Source organism: Euwallacea similis, chromosome 24 (assembly GCF_039881205.1).
Source record: "Euwallacea similis isolate ESF13 chromosome 24, ESF131.1, whole genome shotgun sequence".
NCBI classification, from domain to species: domain Eukaryota; kingdom Metazoa; phylum Arthropoda; class Insecta; order Coleoptera; family Curculionidae; genus Euwallacea; species Euwallacea similis.
In genome coordinates, this window is record NC_089632.1 from 3131039 (window position 1) to 3143874 (window position 12836).

The 12836-nt window shown below is 35.8% G+C and overlaps 3 protein-coding genes across 3 annotated transcripts; all 3 read right to left on the reverse strand.

Moving 5' to 3' along the window:
- Window positions 1-381: 381 nt before the first annotated feature.
- LOC136416701 (pre-rRNA 2'-O-ribose RNA methyltransferase FTSJ3) lies at window positions 382-5435 on the reverse strand. The gene is made up of 8 exons (XM_066402006.1): window positions 5278-5435; window positions 4924-5153; window positions 3504-4395; window positions 3184-3453; window positions 2811-3077; window positions 1519-1937; window positions 1019-1206; window positions 382-675 (listed from the first exon to the last, which is right to left on the reverse strand). Exons 1-8 carry the CDS (start codon window positions 5342-5344, stop codon window positions 429-431), a joined length of 2580 nt encoding a protein of 859 aa, XP_066258103.1. The 5' UTR covers window positions 5345-5435; the 3' UTR covers window positions 382-428.
- Window positions 5436-7519: 2084 nt separating this feature from the next.
- Window positions 7520-8697, reverse strand: LOC136416751 (uncharacterized). Its single transcript, XM_066402085.1, has 2 exons — window positions 8526-8697; window positions 7520-8460 (listed from the first exon to the last, which is right to left on the reverse strand). The coding sequence occupies exons 1-2, from the start codon at window positions 8695-8697 to the stop codon at window positions 7520-7522; spliced, it is 1113 nt and encodes a 370-aa protein (XP_066258182.1).
- Window positions 8698-8921: 224 nt separating this feature from the next.
- On the reverse strand, window positions 8922-11598 carry LOC136416731 (transcription initiation factor IIA subunit 1-like). Its single transcript, XM_066402061.1, has 3 exons — window positions 11004-11598; window positions 9608-9872; window positions 8922-9554 (listed from the first exon to the last, which is right to left on the reverse strand). The coding sequence occupies exons 1-3, from the start codon at window positions 11379-11381 to the stop codon at window positions 9184-9186; spliced, it is 1014 nt and encodes a 337-aa protein (XP_066258158.1). The 5' UTR covers window positions 11382-11598; the 3' UTR covers window positions 8922-9183.
- Window positions 11599-12836: the final 1238 nt, after the last annotated feature.

The window sequence follows — 12836 nt, forward strand, 5'->3', positions numbered from 1 at the left end:
AGTTTAAGGTAAAAATTTGATACTAATAATTATTAAGTGGTGGTTTTTTAATTGGGAAAGTAATTTGAGCTATAAAAACTCGATGTTTTTATAGAACGTCCAGCACAAATTGTACCAAACCAAAGACGAAGAAGCAATTCGTTTCCAAATATTTAAGAACAATCTGAAGAAAATTCGGGAACACAATGAGCAATACGAAAGAGGGGAAACCACATTTAAGGAGGGCGTGAACCAGTTTTCCGATTTGACTCTCGAGGAATTTAAAAAAATGTATGCACATGGTACATTGAGCCACAAAAACGAAGATGAAACGGGTCATCAGTACGCCTAAGAGAACTAACATTTTAGGTGAATTATGATAATAATAAAACGTCATTAACAAATGATACCTGTTTTTATGTTTAACAAAATTGACAAAATGCTTACTTCTATTTTCCAACCTTTGTCCTGGCTTTGCCCTTCGGTTTCTGGGTACCCTTACCGCCCTTTTTACCTCGTCCCATTGTTTTTAACTTATTCTTCTGTGCTCTTACATCTTTTTTCATTCGGGGATCGACTACTTTATATCTTCCTTTGACTCCAGCGGGACGCGCTACTCTTTTCGCTGCCGTGTGTTTCTTCGCAACGACATAAGTGACTTCTTTCTTAGGTTCTTTAGTTGCCTTTTTGTATAACCTATGAGGAAATTGTGGTAGAAAATGGATATTTAAGACGCAACAAAATATTTCCATATTACAACAGTTATAAATTCGAGTTGTAGCAAAATGATTGGTTAGTTATTTAATTACGTAAATTCATAGAAACCAGTACATGGGAACTAATTGGTACTTGAAGCGTAGGATTGAGAATTACCAATTCCGAAATTTGATAAATTCGTCGGCTGATAACAGCAATTTGACTTGGAGGAGAAAATAGAAACATTTCTATGATAATGCTATGATTTGAGTGGTCAAATGTTACTAAACTTGATCAAAATAGTAGAATTTCATTCTTACCCTAGTTCTACTAATCGACTTACTGTTTAATCTGTTGGACCTTTTCCCTCTCAGAGATGTCAGCGTTATCGAGTAAAGCCTCCGCCCTCTTTTTGGCCTTCTCCAACTTTCTCAAGGCACGCCTCTTCTTCCTCGCCTTAGCTTCCACCACCTTTTTGATCGGCCGTACATTGATGTCTTCTAGCTTTTTCTTATACTCGCTAACTAATTCCTAAAAAAAACTACATAACAAAGGCGGCCACCGAAAATATAGCTAGTGCAACAACGCACACGTGAAACTCAACATACTATTCATGCACAGATGTCCTTACAGATAATAGGAATACAATATAGATATAGATAGTAGAAACATAATATAATCTGGTTAAAGTTAAATTTATTGCGTGTTGCGCTTTCAATGAAAATTTGGATTGACTATTTTGGAATTTGACAATTCTTAATAATTTTATCATGTTTAAGTAGAATATAAGTTTTTTGCGGCTCTTCCTATGGGTATTGGAAGTGCCAAAAAATGTATACCTACCTTAGGTACTGGCACTTCTTTCCTCATGTGCTTTTTCTCGTCTTGCACAAACCAGTCCGGCAAATGATCATCGCCAAATGCGTATCTATTCCACGCGCCGTCGATTAAATCCCGTTTCGCTTTCTTACTGTTTATCATCAAAGTCCCTAGAGCCAGCTCCTCGTCGGACAATTTTTGTTTTTTGCCTTTTTTGCCGCCCTTAATACTTTGTATTACTTCGAAGCCATCTTTCTTCACGTTGTTGATAGGTACGCGTGTTGTCTTTTCAATATCGTAGTCGGAATCACTACTGTAATCGTCTGAATCGTCGGATGCATCTGAACCATAATCACTATCGGTCACGCCTTGAGATCTTAATTTCGTTTTCGCAATTGTCGAATTTGCTTTACTCTTAATTTCCTTAACAGTTGTAGTTTCACCTATAGACATTTAGTTAAGTGATTTATTAAAATAAACTTTTAAACTAAGCGTCAAATGAAGTGGAACGGCCACAAACTTCCCTAATTTTGGCTGGCTATAACTTTGATATTTCGTCGTCAATGCTGGATTTTCAACCAAATGTGAAAAGCTTCATTGACATTGAGTAGTTCTTAAAATTCTTTCACATTGTACAGGCTGTCTGTATTTAAAAAGATTTCAGGCATTAGAAAATATTGCTCTGAAAGCGGCTTTAGTTACGCCATAGTATATCATACAATCGGAACAGATCCTAACTTGAGAAGAAGAGAATAATTGAAATCGTGGAAGGGGCGGCAGAAAACTAAAATAAGCTGAGCAAGAGGGCAACGGACGATGACCACGAAGATGTCATCACACACAAAAACCTAAAATACTAGCTGTTGAACAAAGGATATTCAGGAAACTAACTCTCCCAGGACCAAGCAGGAAGTAGAAACTTCGACAAATCAGCCACCGACAACAAATCTCCCCGAATTGAAGCAGCTTATTCCCGAAATTTGGATATAAGCTATCCGCTCCTAGCTAGTGTTAACTAGCTCTAGCTATTATCCTAAGCAGCTTCGTCAGAGGAACGTCACGTTTCCCACCCAAAATTGAACAAGACAAATCTATTCCTGGAGTAATGCGGTTAATCGCCACATAGCAACTCTGAAGAAAAGGTGACGTTATCCATTATCCATTTTCCGCTGAAAATCCAACATTAGTAAAGATTATATTTACTAAAATAGGTAATTTTTTTGCAGTCCCATTTCATCTGTCGCTTAGCTTAGTTGTATTGAACAGTTAATTAAATTTTTGCATGATTCTAAAATCAGCCAACACTACTTGCTTACCAATCACATGTGCTCCTTTCTTTTTAAAATCTTCTACCATTTTATCCAAATCGGCATCCTCGTCTTTGTCATCAATCAAATTTTTAAATATATCGCGCTGAAACCACAGTTCTGCTTTATGCGTCTTCTTCTGCTCCTTATTTCTATGATCCAAATCGGTTATTAACGGATGTTGCTCCTTTTCTTCAGTTTCTACTTTTTTTTTGTTAGCATTTTTTTTCCTTTTGCCATTCGAGCTTTCGTGATCGGAATCGTCAGAATCAAAACCTATAAAGAAGTTTATATATTCAGATGAGAAACCTTATTATTAAACGCCCTCATACAAATCTTCCACTATTGCCTAAGAAACGGGTGAATAACTGAAATTACCTACCTAAATTCTGCTTTGCGTCATCCTTTGAATCGTCATCATCACTTTCAATCTCTAATTCAGAATCGGAATCCTTGTAATATAGGCCCGAGCTATCTAAATGCTGTGTGTCTTTATCATATTTCAAATATTTGGATTGAGGTTTCTCGTCTTCACTATCCGAATGGACTAGAAAATCTGGAGCTTGTTCTACAACTTTTGTCATTTTGTCCAAATTTGGAATTTGCTTGAGAGAAAACATGTCATCGGCTTCCATCGTCGGCCCATCGTCACCTAATCACTGTCATTAGTATTGCTGCATTGAATCAAAAATCATCGTTTACCTTTCAATATCATCTTCAAGTTTAATTTTTCATTTAATTTCTTTCTTTCTTTCTGTACCTTTTTTTTTTTTCGTTTGAGCTCTCTTCGTTCTTCTTCTTGCAAATCTATTACTTGCTTGTCCACATCTTTCATGTCGTCATCATCATCACTCACTGCTGTAGAATCAATTTTCTCCTCAACTTTAACATCAGATTTTATATCCTCCTCAGCTTTGAGTTTCTTTTCCCATTCCTCATGTAGTACTTTCCACCAAGCCATAACATTACGAAGATCCTTTCTACCAAGTACCTTGATATCTTTAAAGCATTCCTGAATTTCCTTAGTGGTTTTTTTATGGTTCAAAATATCTGGATCATCAAACACAATTTCTGAAGCATGCTGCAGTAAATCTATGCCATTTTCATTTTGCACAAAAACAGATGCTTTCAGCTGATGATGCAAGGTGTAGTCATTCTCTGGATATCCTTCAGCTTTATCTTTCTTCTTTTCTGGGTGGAAAATATTGAGCTTGTTTTTAGGCTCAATTTCTAACTCTTGGAAAACATACTTTGGGTCCATAAATTTAGCATCAATTTTATCTGGACAAATGTAGTGCTGGCATACAACAAATATTTCTGCAGACTCATTACGGGAAGCCTGTGGTTTTGTAGCATGAACTTTTTTGAAGAGTTGTTTAAACACCCAGACCAGAGGGTTATAATCTTTGGAGCGGAAAACTTTAGTTATGAACCATCCACCTTTACGGAGAAATTGGGTAGCAAGCTTTAAGGCACTAAGAGTGAGACAAGCTTGTAAGTACGCATCATGTAACCAGTTTTTTCCTACATTTGGCGCACCATCATGAAGAACAACATCCACCTTCCATGTTTTTATTTCTTTACTGATAGCCACCTTAAACATTAAGATATTGAATAAGACAGTTTTTCAGAATCAGGTAGGAGAACAGAAGTATAATTTGCAAAGTGAAATTGAATTTTCAACCACTGACAAAAATAGAAATTAAGTCAGTATTGATATTCATGCAAGCAAGTAAATTTTAATGTTTCTTGTTAGAAGAATTTGGACAACCATTTCATGTCTCCATATAAGAGAGTAGAACGTTATTGAATATAGAAATAGATTTTCCCCCTTTTTTACACAATCTAACACAACAAGTTGGTATTTTTCTTTAAATCTAACTTTAAAGCTCTATAACTCCTATATTTTTTAAGTTGTGAAAAACTGTTATGTGAACTTGGGATATTAATATTTTATATAAAATCTTCCCCAAATTTTTTGTGCATCAGTTCTAGCTATCCTAGGTAGATATCCAGAAATATAAGCTTTGCATTCACGTTTATATGCACACCATTGCAAAAGAAATGGCTAGGAAGACTTCACATTCACATTAAATTTTTTAATGCAATAAAGCAAGCATACTCGACATTTTTCTGTAGTGATATCCTCAGTTAAACCAATTGTGCCTGGAATTGCTTTGATGGGAAACAGATCCACTCCAATAATTATACTTGACACTGGCATGTTTTGTTTGGCAACCTGCATCCACCCTCCTGGGGCTGCACAAAGGTCCAAACATACTCTCGATTTTTGTAAAAACTCAAATTTACGGTTTAACTGAATCAACTTGAAAGCTGCTCTTGAGCGGAAACCTGCAAAAAGGTAAGGTCCAGGTGAATCTTGTTTATATGGGATTGGGGATTATATGGGACCGTATGTTGGTTAATGGTTTAAGCTCGTTGTTAAGGGCTTTAGGCTGGTTTATGGACAACTCACCGGTTTCTTTGGCTAAATGGTAGAATTTGTCTTTACGTTGTTTTCCAATTTTTGTTTTTTTCCCCATTTCGGTGTAACGATTGTAATATGCGACAAGCTAGGAATAAATGAATTTTATAGAATCATTAAATAATAAACAAACATGTGAATTGAGTTCCTCAAGACTTCCGCTTTCTCCGAGGTACAACATGCGTTTGGTTTGAATAGCGTGGGTCATGACAGCCACTGCAGCAAATGTCAAATTAAAAGTTAGGTTAATGGTCGGTAACGATGACGCGCATTAACATGCGGCTGAGACTGCCGTCACGTATAGTGGAAAATGCTCTCATTTGATTGGTATAAAATTGATTTTTGTGGCACGTTCGGTTCCAACATTTATCAGGGCCGTATTTAGAGAAAAACAATTTGATCTTTCTTCACAAGCGAAATATCGTAAGATGAAGACTGTTATGTTAACTGCAATGAACAATTGGTTTTACTTTTCGTGTATCTCTTACTATACTCAGGAAAAAAATAAAAGAGAAATTCCGAGAATTTCGTTTTTTTCGAAGGAAATGAAAAACCAAAAATAATTTTGAGGGTTTGGTTGGACCTTGAAACAATTCCTTTGAATGCGCAACTTTTCTCTCATTTAACTAAGTCTGTATATATTACCGTTTACAAGATCCCCATGGTGTACATTTTCATCTTGGGCACACTACATGGTAGTCTATTTTTAAGGTTTTTTTTCTGAACCTAATTCTTGCCACTTCAAAACAGAATAAACATTTTTTAAAACTCTACATAGAAACTTTAAAATTAAAATTTCTGTGTGTGTTAAATTTTTATAGAAAATTTATTTCCAATACTGCTGAAAAACGAGTGCTCTTACGCTAACTCCATAGGAACGAAAAGGCATGATAAGTTTCCAATTAAGGCCATTCCAGAGGTTTTAAGTGCTTTTGAGGCATACATGTCCAGTCTGGTGTTAGTAGCACTATTACTCCATACTTCCTCTTCATAATCCATTTCAATTACAATGGATGCTTGCAATACTGCCATGGACGCTGCTTTACCACCATAAACGTCTTACTGTCGCATTGATACAAAATCGAAAATGAAAATGACCAACGAATTTGTGCACGCTCATGACACTGTAGTGACTGTAAACTTTTTAGATGATGATGCCATTGTCGCTTCTATCTCTTCTTCGGTTCACATTGACGATCTGGAGAAAGACGAAGATTAAGATGAACCATTAAAATTATGCTTGAGGAGTTAACACCAGTTCTAACCACAGAAACATTTAAACATATTGAAGGTGTTCGTAATTTTCTTCAGTCTCGGAATATTCCACGAAATGTTCTGGATAGATTAGCAGTAACTTAGTAGTCGATGCAAATCCAGGGTTTGGAAGGACTCGAATAAAACGCCTCATTTATTCCGATCATTAATCGAAAAAGTAAAACTCTGGGCAATATGAAGACGTTGAGGATAAAACAATTACGGTCACACCACTCTTTTGCGACACTTGCTCTAGTTGTTATGACATTGCCAAATTGTCTATGGTAGAACGCACCAAAAGCGCATACCATTGTATACTCCAAATCGACTATATCGTCCGTATATTCGGGCAACACGTTTATTACTTATATCGTTCACCACATACACACATTGCATTTTAGGCATTATCGGATATATTTTGGGGCGTAATTCCAGAAACTTTGGTGCCATTGAAAAGCTTATTGAAAATGCTTTCCGACGATACGTCGTAACTACGTCCTCATAAAAAAATTCCCTAGGGTGCATTTGATACAGGGTGGTGAGTTCATCATTATCTCAATCATCTTCCCCCATTGCATTATGGTCGACGTGTTTTTGGATTTTTCTATGGCCGACATAATTTTCAAAACATTGGCATTTATACTTTTAAAAAACCCACCTTATATTTTAAAAATAATAGAGTACCTAAAATGAACTCTTGTAATAACATGTGTATGTAGATATGTCCTCTGACATGCTAAGTATGTTGTACTTGTGTATCTATTTGGTACGCACACAAGTCTGATGATAAAGCTAATATATAAAAACATATTGCCTGAATTTCTACTCGATTCCTTTGGCGGATATGCTCTCACTAACTTTTCCTGACATGTATTCTGTCCTCACACTAAATAAATTTTCCATACTTTGTTTCAAACTTACATAAACCATCAAGAAAGAATTCGCTTAACAACATATTACATAATACATTTTAATATTTTCAATGCACCGTTATTCGTAGATTTAACACTGCACCTTCTTTTAAAAGGCAGCTAAATGACGATTTTGTTACAACGAGGCCTTGAAACTTGTTAACATTAGTCAAATCCTTTTCTAATACCTTTGAAACCCCACAATACGTTGATAAGGATACAGAGTCGTGCTTGGACCCCAATTCAATGGTACACTTATGGGCTTCATCCGAATTCGTGAATAACCTAAACACGCAGTTTGCAAGGCTGTTTTTCCTTTGAGGTGACCCGGTAGCCATCAACCAAAACGTACTGATCGGTATTCTTTGGCGAAATTTGCTGCACGTTTTGATAATGCTTTTTGGACTTCCCGAATTGACATAATCAATGCGATTGATCTCGTATACTGTTATCATGGCCAAACAGTGGGGAAAGTTATACTCAATAAGAGAGACATCACAGGAGAGCAGCAGTTCTTTTCCTCTCTCAACGGTGCAATTTTCAACTTGTTTATGTTCAAATTTAAAATGGTTGACGAGTTGAGCTACTGCTACAGTTTTGTGACATAGTGGGCACTTGAACGGTCTTTTTGTAGCTGAGCAAGGCGCCAAACTGAATCGGGACTTTTGCGGGAAAGATTGGCATTTTTTATCAGCTTGTTGTTTTTGGTGCAATGCACTGACTGAATGTTTGTACGCTTTCTGATACTGATAAAACTTCTCCTTGGACATTCCTATGAGGGTTTCAAATATTTTTTCTTCATCTTCAGTATTTTCTATTAAGGAAACGGAGGGTGCACAGAAATATCTGTAGTTTTTTGAATAACTGAATTGAGTTACAGGCAAGGTCGTGCTATGATAAGGTCGACTTATTCTTGATTTTATTTTTGCTATGCTCAGGTTATCATCTCTATTTTCCATAAGCTGTCCACTGATTTTACATAGAGGACAAATTAGTTGTAAATTGTAATCTGAAATGGTGAATAGTAAAGTAAGACATTAATTGTGCCTACATTTTTGTCCTAGTTGTACGCACCTCTTCGGGCAAGTCTAATTTCGTTATAACAATTCTGGCAGAGTGGATGTTTCAAGGAACAGTGCAAAACTGGAACGTCATGATCCAATATGCGACAACATACTGTACATATAACAGTTTTCGTCCTCCAATGCAGGGAGCTTTCCATCAATTGACCGCTTACATCCCGCATTTTCTAATAACTTTGTTAATTCTGAAAAACTACCAAAATTTTGGCCAAAATTGATGTCATCGCGTATGTCATCATTACAAGTCACCGCATGTTTTTTGACTTAAAGAGGTTATGCAAGAAACACTCAATAGTTACAACTCCTTACATGTACCATTCATAGTAGTAATTCCTGACATAGTGTGAAAGAAAAGGAACTTGAATTAGGACACAAAGAATCTCGAAAATTTTGCAGCAATGATTTAATTAACGGTATAATTGATATAGGTACACATTCGCTAAACACCAACATCAGTCTTTTCAATGACATCCACTAAAAGACCACCAAAAGTTAGTAAAACATTAATCTCAAAACTAAACTCTTTCTCCACAATTTCTCTTACACTTTTTTAGGTTCCTCACCTACTTACACCCAATTCTAACATAATTATAATAAAGTAAAAACTTAGACATTTCATAATTTCTAATCTAATATGTTACACCTTCATTTTACCATTCTGCATCACCATTTGCCTTTTGGAAGACATAGTCTACTCCATTTAAATTCATGATTCCATCTTTCAAGTAAAACTTCCATTTGTTGCGATTGCGAATTATTTTATCATATTGACAGACCACAATGTTGTCCGTATCAAATAAATCTGACGGATCATCATCAGACACATCATCTTCAGAATTTAAAGGTTCTTCTTCACCTCCTTCTTCTTCAATCTCTTGGTCTTCATCATCTTTATCATCATCAAGGTCTTCATCGTCATTATCATCGTCTGTTCCTTCTGAGGCTTCATCTGATGTATCCATTGAGCCATCTACTTGATTTAAGATTTTTATTGCTCTTTGTGATTTTCTTTTTGAATTTTCTGTAAGAGAAAATAATATAGCTTCACATATGTATTGAAATTAGAACATGCACCTTTTTTGTTTGATTTAATCCTTCTAGGTAGTATAAATTCAATTTCAACACCATCATTATCAGTATCACTGGAACCACCTCCATCAGTCTGTACAATGTTCTTATTAACAACAGTTACGGCTTGCTGTTGGCTGCTGAAGGCAGCATTTACATGTTGCTGCAATAAAGAGGAGGCAATAGCAGGTGGAAGCCCCATAGTTGCTGTAATGACTGGTCCTGTAAGTACTTTTTGTAACTGGTTGCCCTGAAGTGCAGTTGCTGGAACCTAGAAAGATTAATAGATTTCCTTGCATTTTCAGCAAATTTGGTTCAGATAGATACTCAACTTTGATGAGACTTGAAACAAAATATTTAGTTTATGGTACTTCTAAAATATTTTAGTATTTATTATGAAGAGTTTACATTAAAAACAAGAATTTGGTAAACTGCTAAAACAAAGGTATCCGGTGTTTTTAATAAATAATTATTTGAGAAATTGGGAAACGCTGGATTATCTACATTGAAAACAGAATGTTATTCGTAATTGTGCCTTTGCCAAGATGTTATGCTATGAGGCCCCATTAATGACTTTCAAGTAAAGAAGATGATTGCATATAACAATTAACTTATATCAAGTTACTACATCTTTAAAAGTAAATGAGCCTTAAGGTATATATTTTCAAAGCTTTTTTACACTCAGTTAATAATCTCAAAATAGTGATAAAGGGTAAGTTTAGGACAATGACTGCCTAGTGACAGAAACAATTTTCAAATTTGATTTATTCATGTTTTGAAATATCAAATTTTATGGTATTTCTCAGATCAAGACTGCAAAACTCTTTTAACCCTAAAGTAATTATACTCTAATTACTGAATACAAAGCAAATTTACAAGCATAAGACACATTTTAAAACAAAAGTGTTGGTTTCCAATTTAAGTTCCCCTATGGGTCAAGGTCAGATATATAAAAACTAGGAAAAGTTTTTGTCTATCTTAATCTCAAAGTTAGCTTCTGCATATTGTGCCATATGCTCTTGCTATTGAGCCTTACTGCTTACTTCATACCCTATATCTCATATTATTAGGAACTCTAAGTCAGTTTTAAACATTAGACACTTTTATCTATTATCCCACACATTTTACTATCAAGCTTTACACATTGAGGGACAGTACTAAAACCACAATCATCTTTTGAGGACTATGGTATTAAAAGTTGGGTTGCATGTACTTAACATACTACACAATTAATAGAATGCAAAGAATCTGTTCTACAACTTTGAATGGCAGACACCATCCTGGCAGAATTTACATGCAAGAAAAGACCACAAATCAAAGTTATTGCTCTGCCACATGTTAAGATTTTATTTGCATTGCTACCTTTGGCTCTCTTGCAATCCCTTTTGGATATTTATTTTACCTGTATTGTCAACACTCTTTGGCCCTCAGTCCCTGGCTGTGGGGGTAACGTAATTTGAATAGGAACCATTTTAGTCTCAACAACAGACTGAACGACTGCTCCAGTATGGGACTGAGTCTGTTGATTCTGCTGTCCTGAGGTCTGAACTTGTTTGGGAAACCCATTTGAAATGGCTTCCTGTTTCTTTGCCTTTTCTTCTACCTCATTCTGTACTGCTTTGCTGGCCACTAGTTTGGTTTCCCACGTTTGACGCAGTTCTTGTAGAACTTGTTCATCCACCCCTTCCTCCACAAAAAGTTCCCTTACACCGGATATCACATCTTCTATAACGTCTTGGTAAATTCTCAGAACTGAGGTCTTACATAAAGAATTAGCCATAACGAATTCTTAATGATTTAAGTTTATATAAAATCCCACGAGGATTATAAGATACACTAAACTTTATTTAAAATTGTACAAGAAAGGTACTTTTTCATCAGTTTTCTTTTTAAGTAGATTTTGAAATTATTGACAATAGATTATATGCTCATACCCCACTTTAGATATCTTAGGCCCATTTTCTCTGTTTGACGTTTGTTATCGGACTGACACTGACAGTGACGGAATAGGCGATAATAACCGAATTTTCTCGACGGGACAATTTCTGGGCTGAAGACTGCCGTTAAATCTTCAGGTGAGGTGGATTCACAGTTGGTGGACAGTGTATCCTGAATGTATTCGGCAAGAAAAAAATCTATAAACTGATGTTGCTGCAGAATTTGAGAGAGAAATTAAAGGAAACGTCATGGAGTGTTTCCCTTTCGTATGTGTTTCTAGTTATGGTTGACAGATTGCACATTGGACACCATTGCGGCAACATGGCCAACAGAAGCTGTCTGCGCCTGCCTAACACTTTGTGGCGGAGCCAGCAGCGCGTGCAGTGTCACTCGTCTAATAATGACAGTGACAGTGCACTGCGAACCAGAGCAGTATCTCGGTTCTGTAGAGAACTAAAACAACGGCGGGAAAACATTTTCCGTAACGGTTTCCGGAAATACATTCTGGATAGTTCGATCCAAACCATATAAAACCGTTGATCACATCACCAACGGTCTCTTTTCTCTTCCGGGCCTCGCACCCTCCACATGTACTCCAACTGGTAACAATCATACTCTGTACACAGTAGAAATAAGTTTATTCTAAGTTGATTAATAAAACACATCACGTTCCTGTTTGACGAGTTTGGTGTAGCAATCCTATTTCTGACACCCAATGGAAAACGCCTAGTACTTCCAGACCTCGACAGCGGGACATAATCATTTACTGTTAGAGAAGTTGTAGCGATTTCGATTCGCCGACAGTATACGTTCGGTTCCCATAGAGTAAACAAATCCTAGTGCTCTTTAAACCTACACAAACCACTGTGCAAAATCCCTTCTGGTTATATTTAATTAGTTTCCTACATATAAGAATCACATACCAATAAAAATTACGAATTCAGAACAATTTTCTGAAGGAAGATATTCGACTGCAGAATCATGACAAAATACTTAAGGTTATTGTTCATAAAGGAATGAAATTTAAAATTCACATATATTATTCAGTTTTTGAAGCTATAAAATTTTTAACAGATTGAAACAAAATATTAAGGTTGATAGTGGCTTCATTTTTATTACATACAAATACATATTAATAATGAACATGACGTATTTAATATCGTATGAAATTTTAAATTAGTATTATTCTCGAAAAAACCTTAGACTTCTTTTTCGATTAAATTCTCTTTGCGAGTATCGGAGGAAATGTATTTAATCATTATAAATATTATTAAAGATCTTAGTGTTAAAGAATCAA

Excerpts from the sequence above, each read along its gene's own strand:
- LOC136416731 (XM_066402061.1), bottom strand. The coding sequence starts at position 11,381 with ATGGCTAATTCTTTATGTAAGACCTCAGTTCTGAGAATTTACCAAGAC. Across the intron at positions 9,873-11,003 it reads AAAGAGTGTTGACAATACAG|GTTCCAGCAACTGCACTTCA; the intron begins GTAAAATAAATA and ends TAATCTTTCTAG. Across the intron at positions 9,555-9,607 it reads GATTAAATCAAACAAAAAAG|AAAATTCAAAAAGAAAATCA; the intron begins GTGCATGTTCTA and ends TTTCTCTTACAG.
- LOC136416701 (XM_066402006.1), bottom strand. The coding sequence starts at position 5,344 with ATGGGGAAAAAAACAAAAATTGGAAAACAACGTAAAGACAAATTCTAC. Across the intron at positions 5,154-5,277 it reads CCATTTAGCCAAAGAAACCG|GTTTCCGCTCAAGAGCAGCT; the intron begins GTGAGTTGTCCA and ends ACCTTTTTGCAG. Across the intron at positions 1,207-1,518 it reads AAGAAGTGCCAGTACCTAAG|GAATTAGTTAGCGAGTATAA; the intron begins GTAGGTATACAT and ends AGTTTTTTTTAG.
- LOC136416751 (XM_066402085.1), bottom strand. The coding sequence starts at position 8,697 with ATGCGGGATGTAAGCGGTCAATTGATGGAAAGCTCCCTGCATTGGAGG. Across the intron at positions 8,461-8,525 it reads AATTAGACTTGCCCGAAGAG|ATTACAATTTACAACTAATT; the intron begins GTGCGTACAACT and ends TCACCATTTCAG.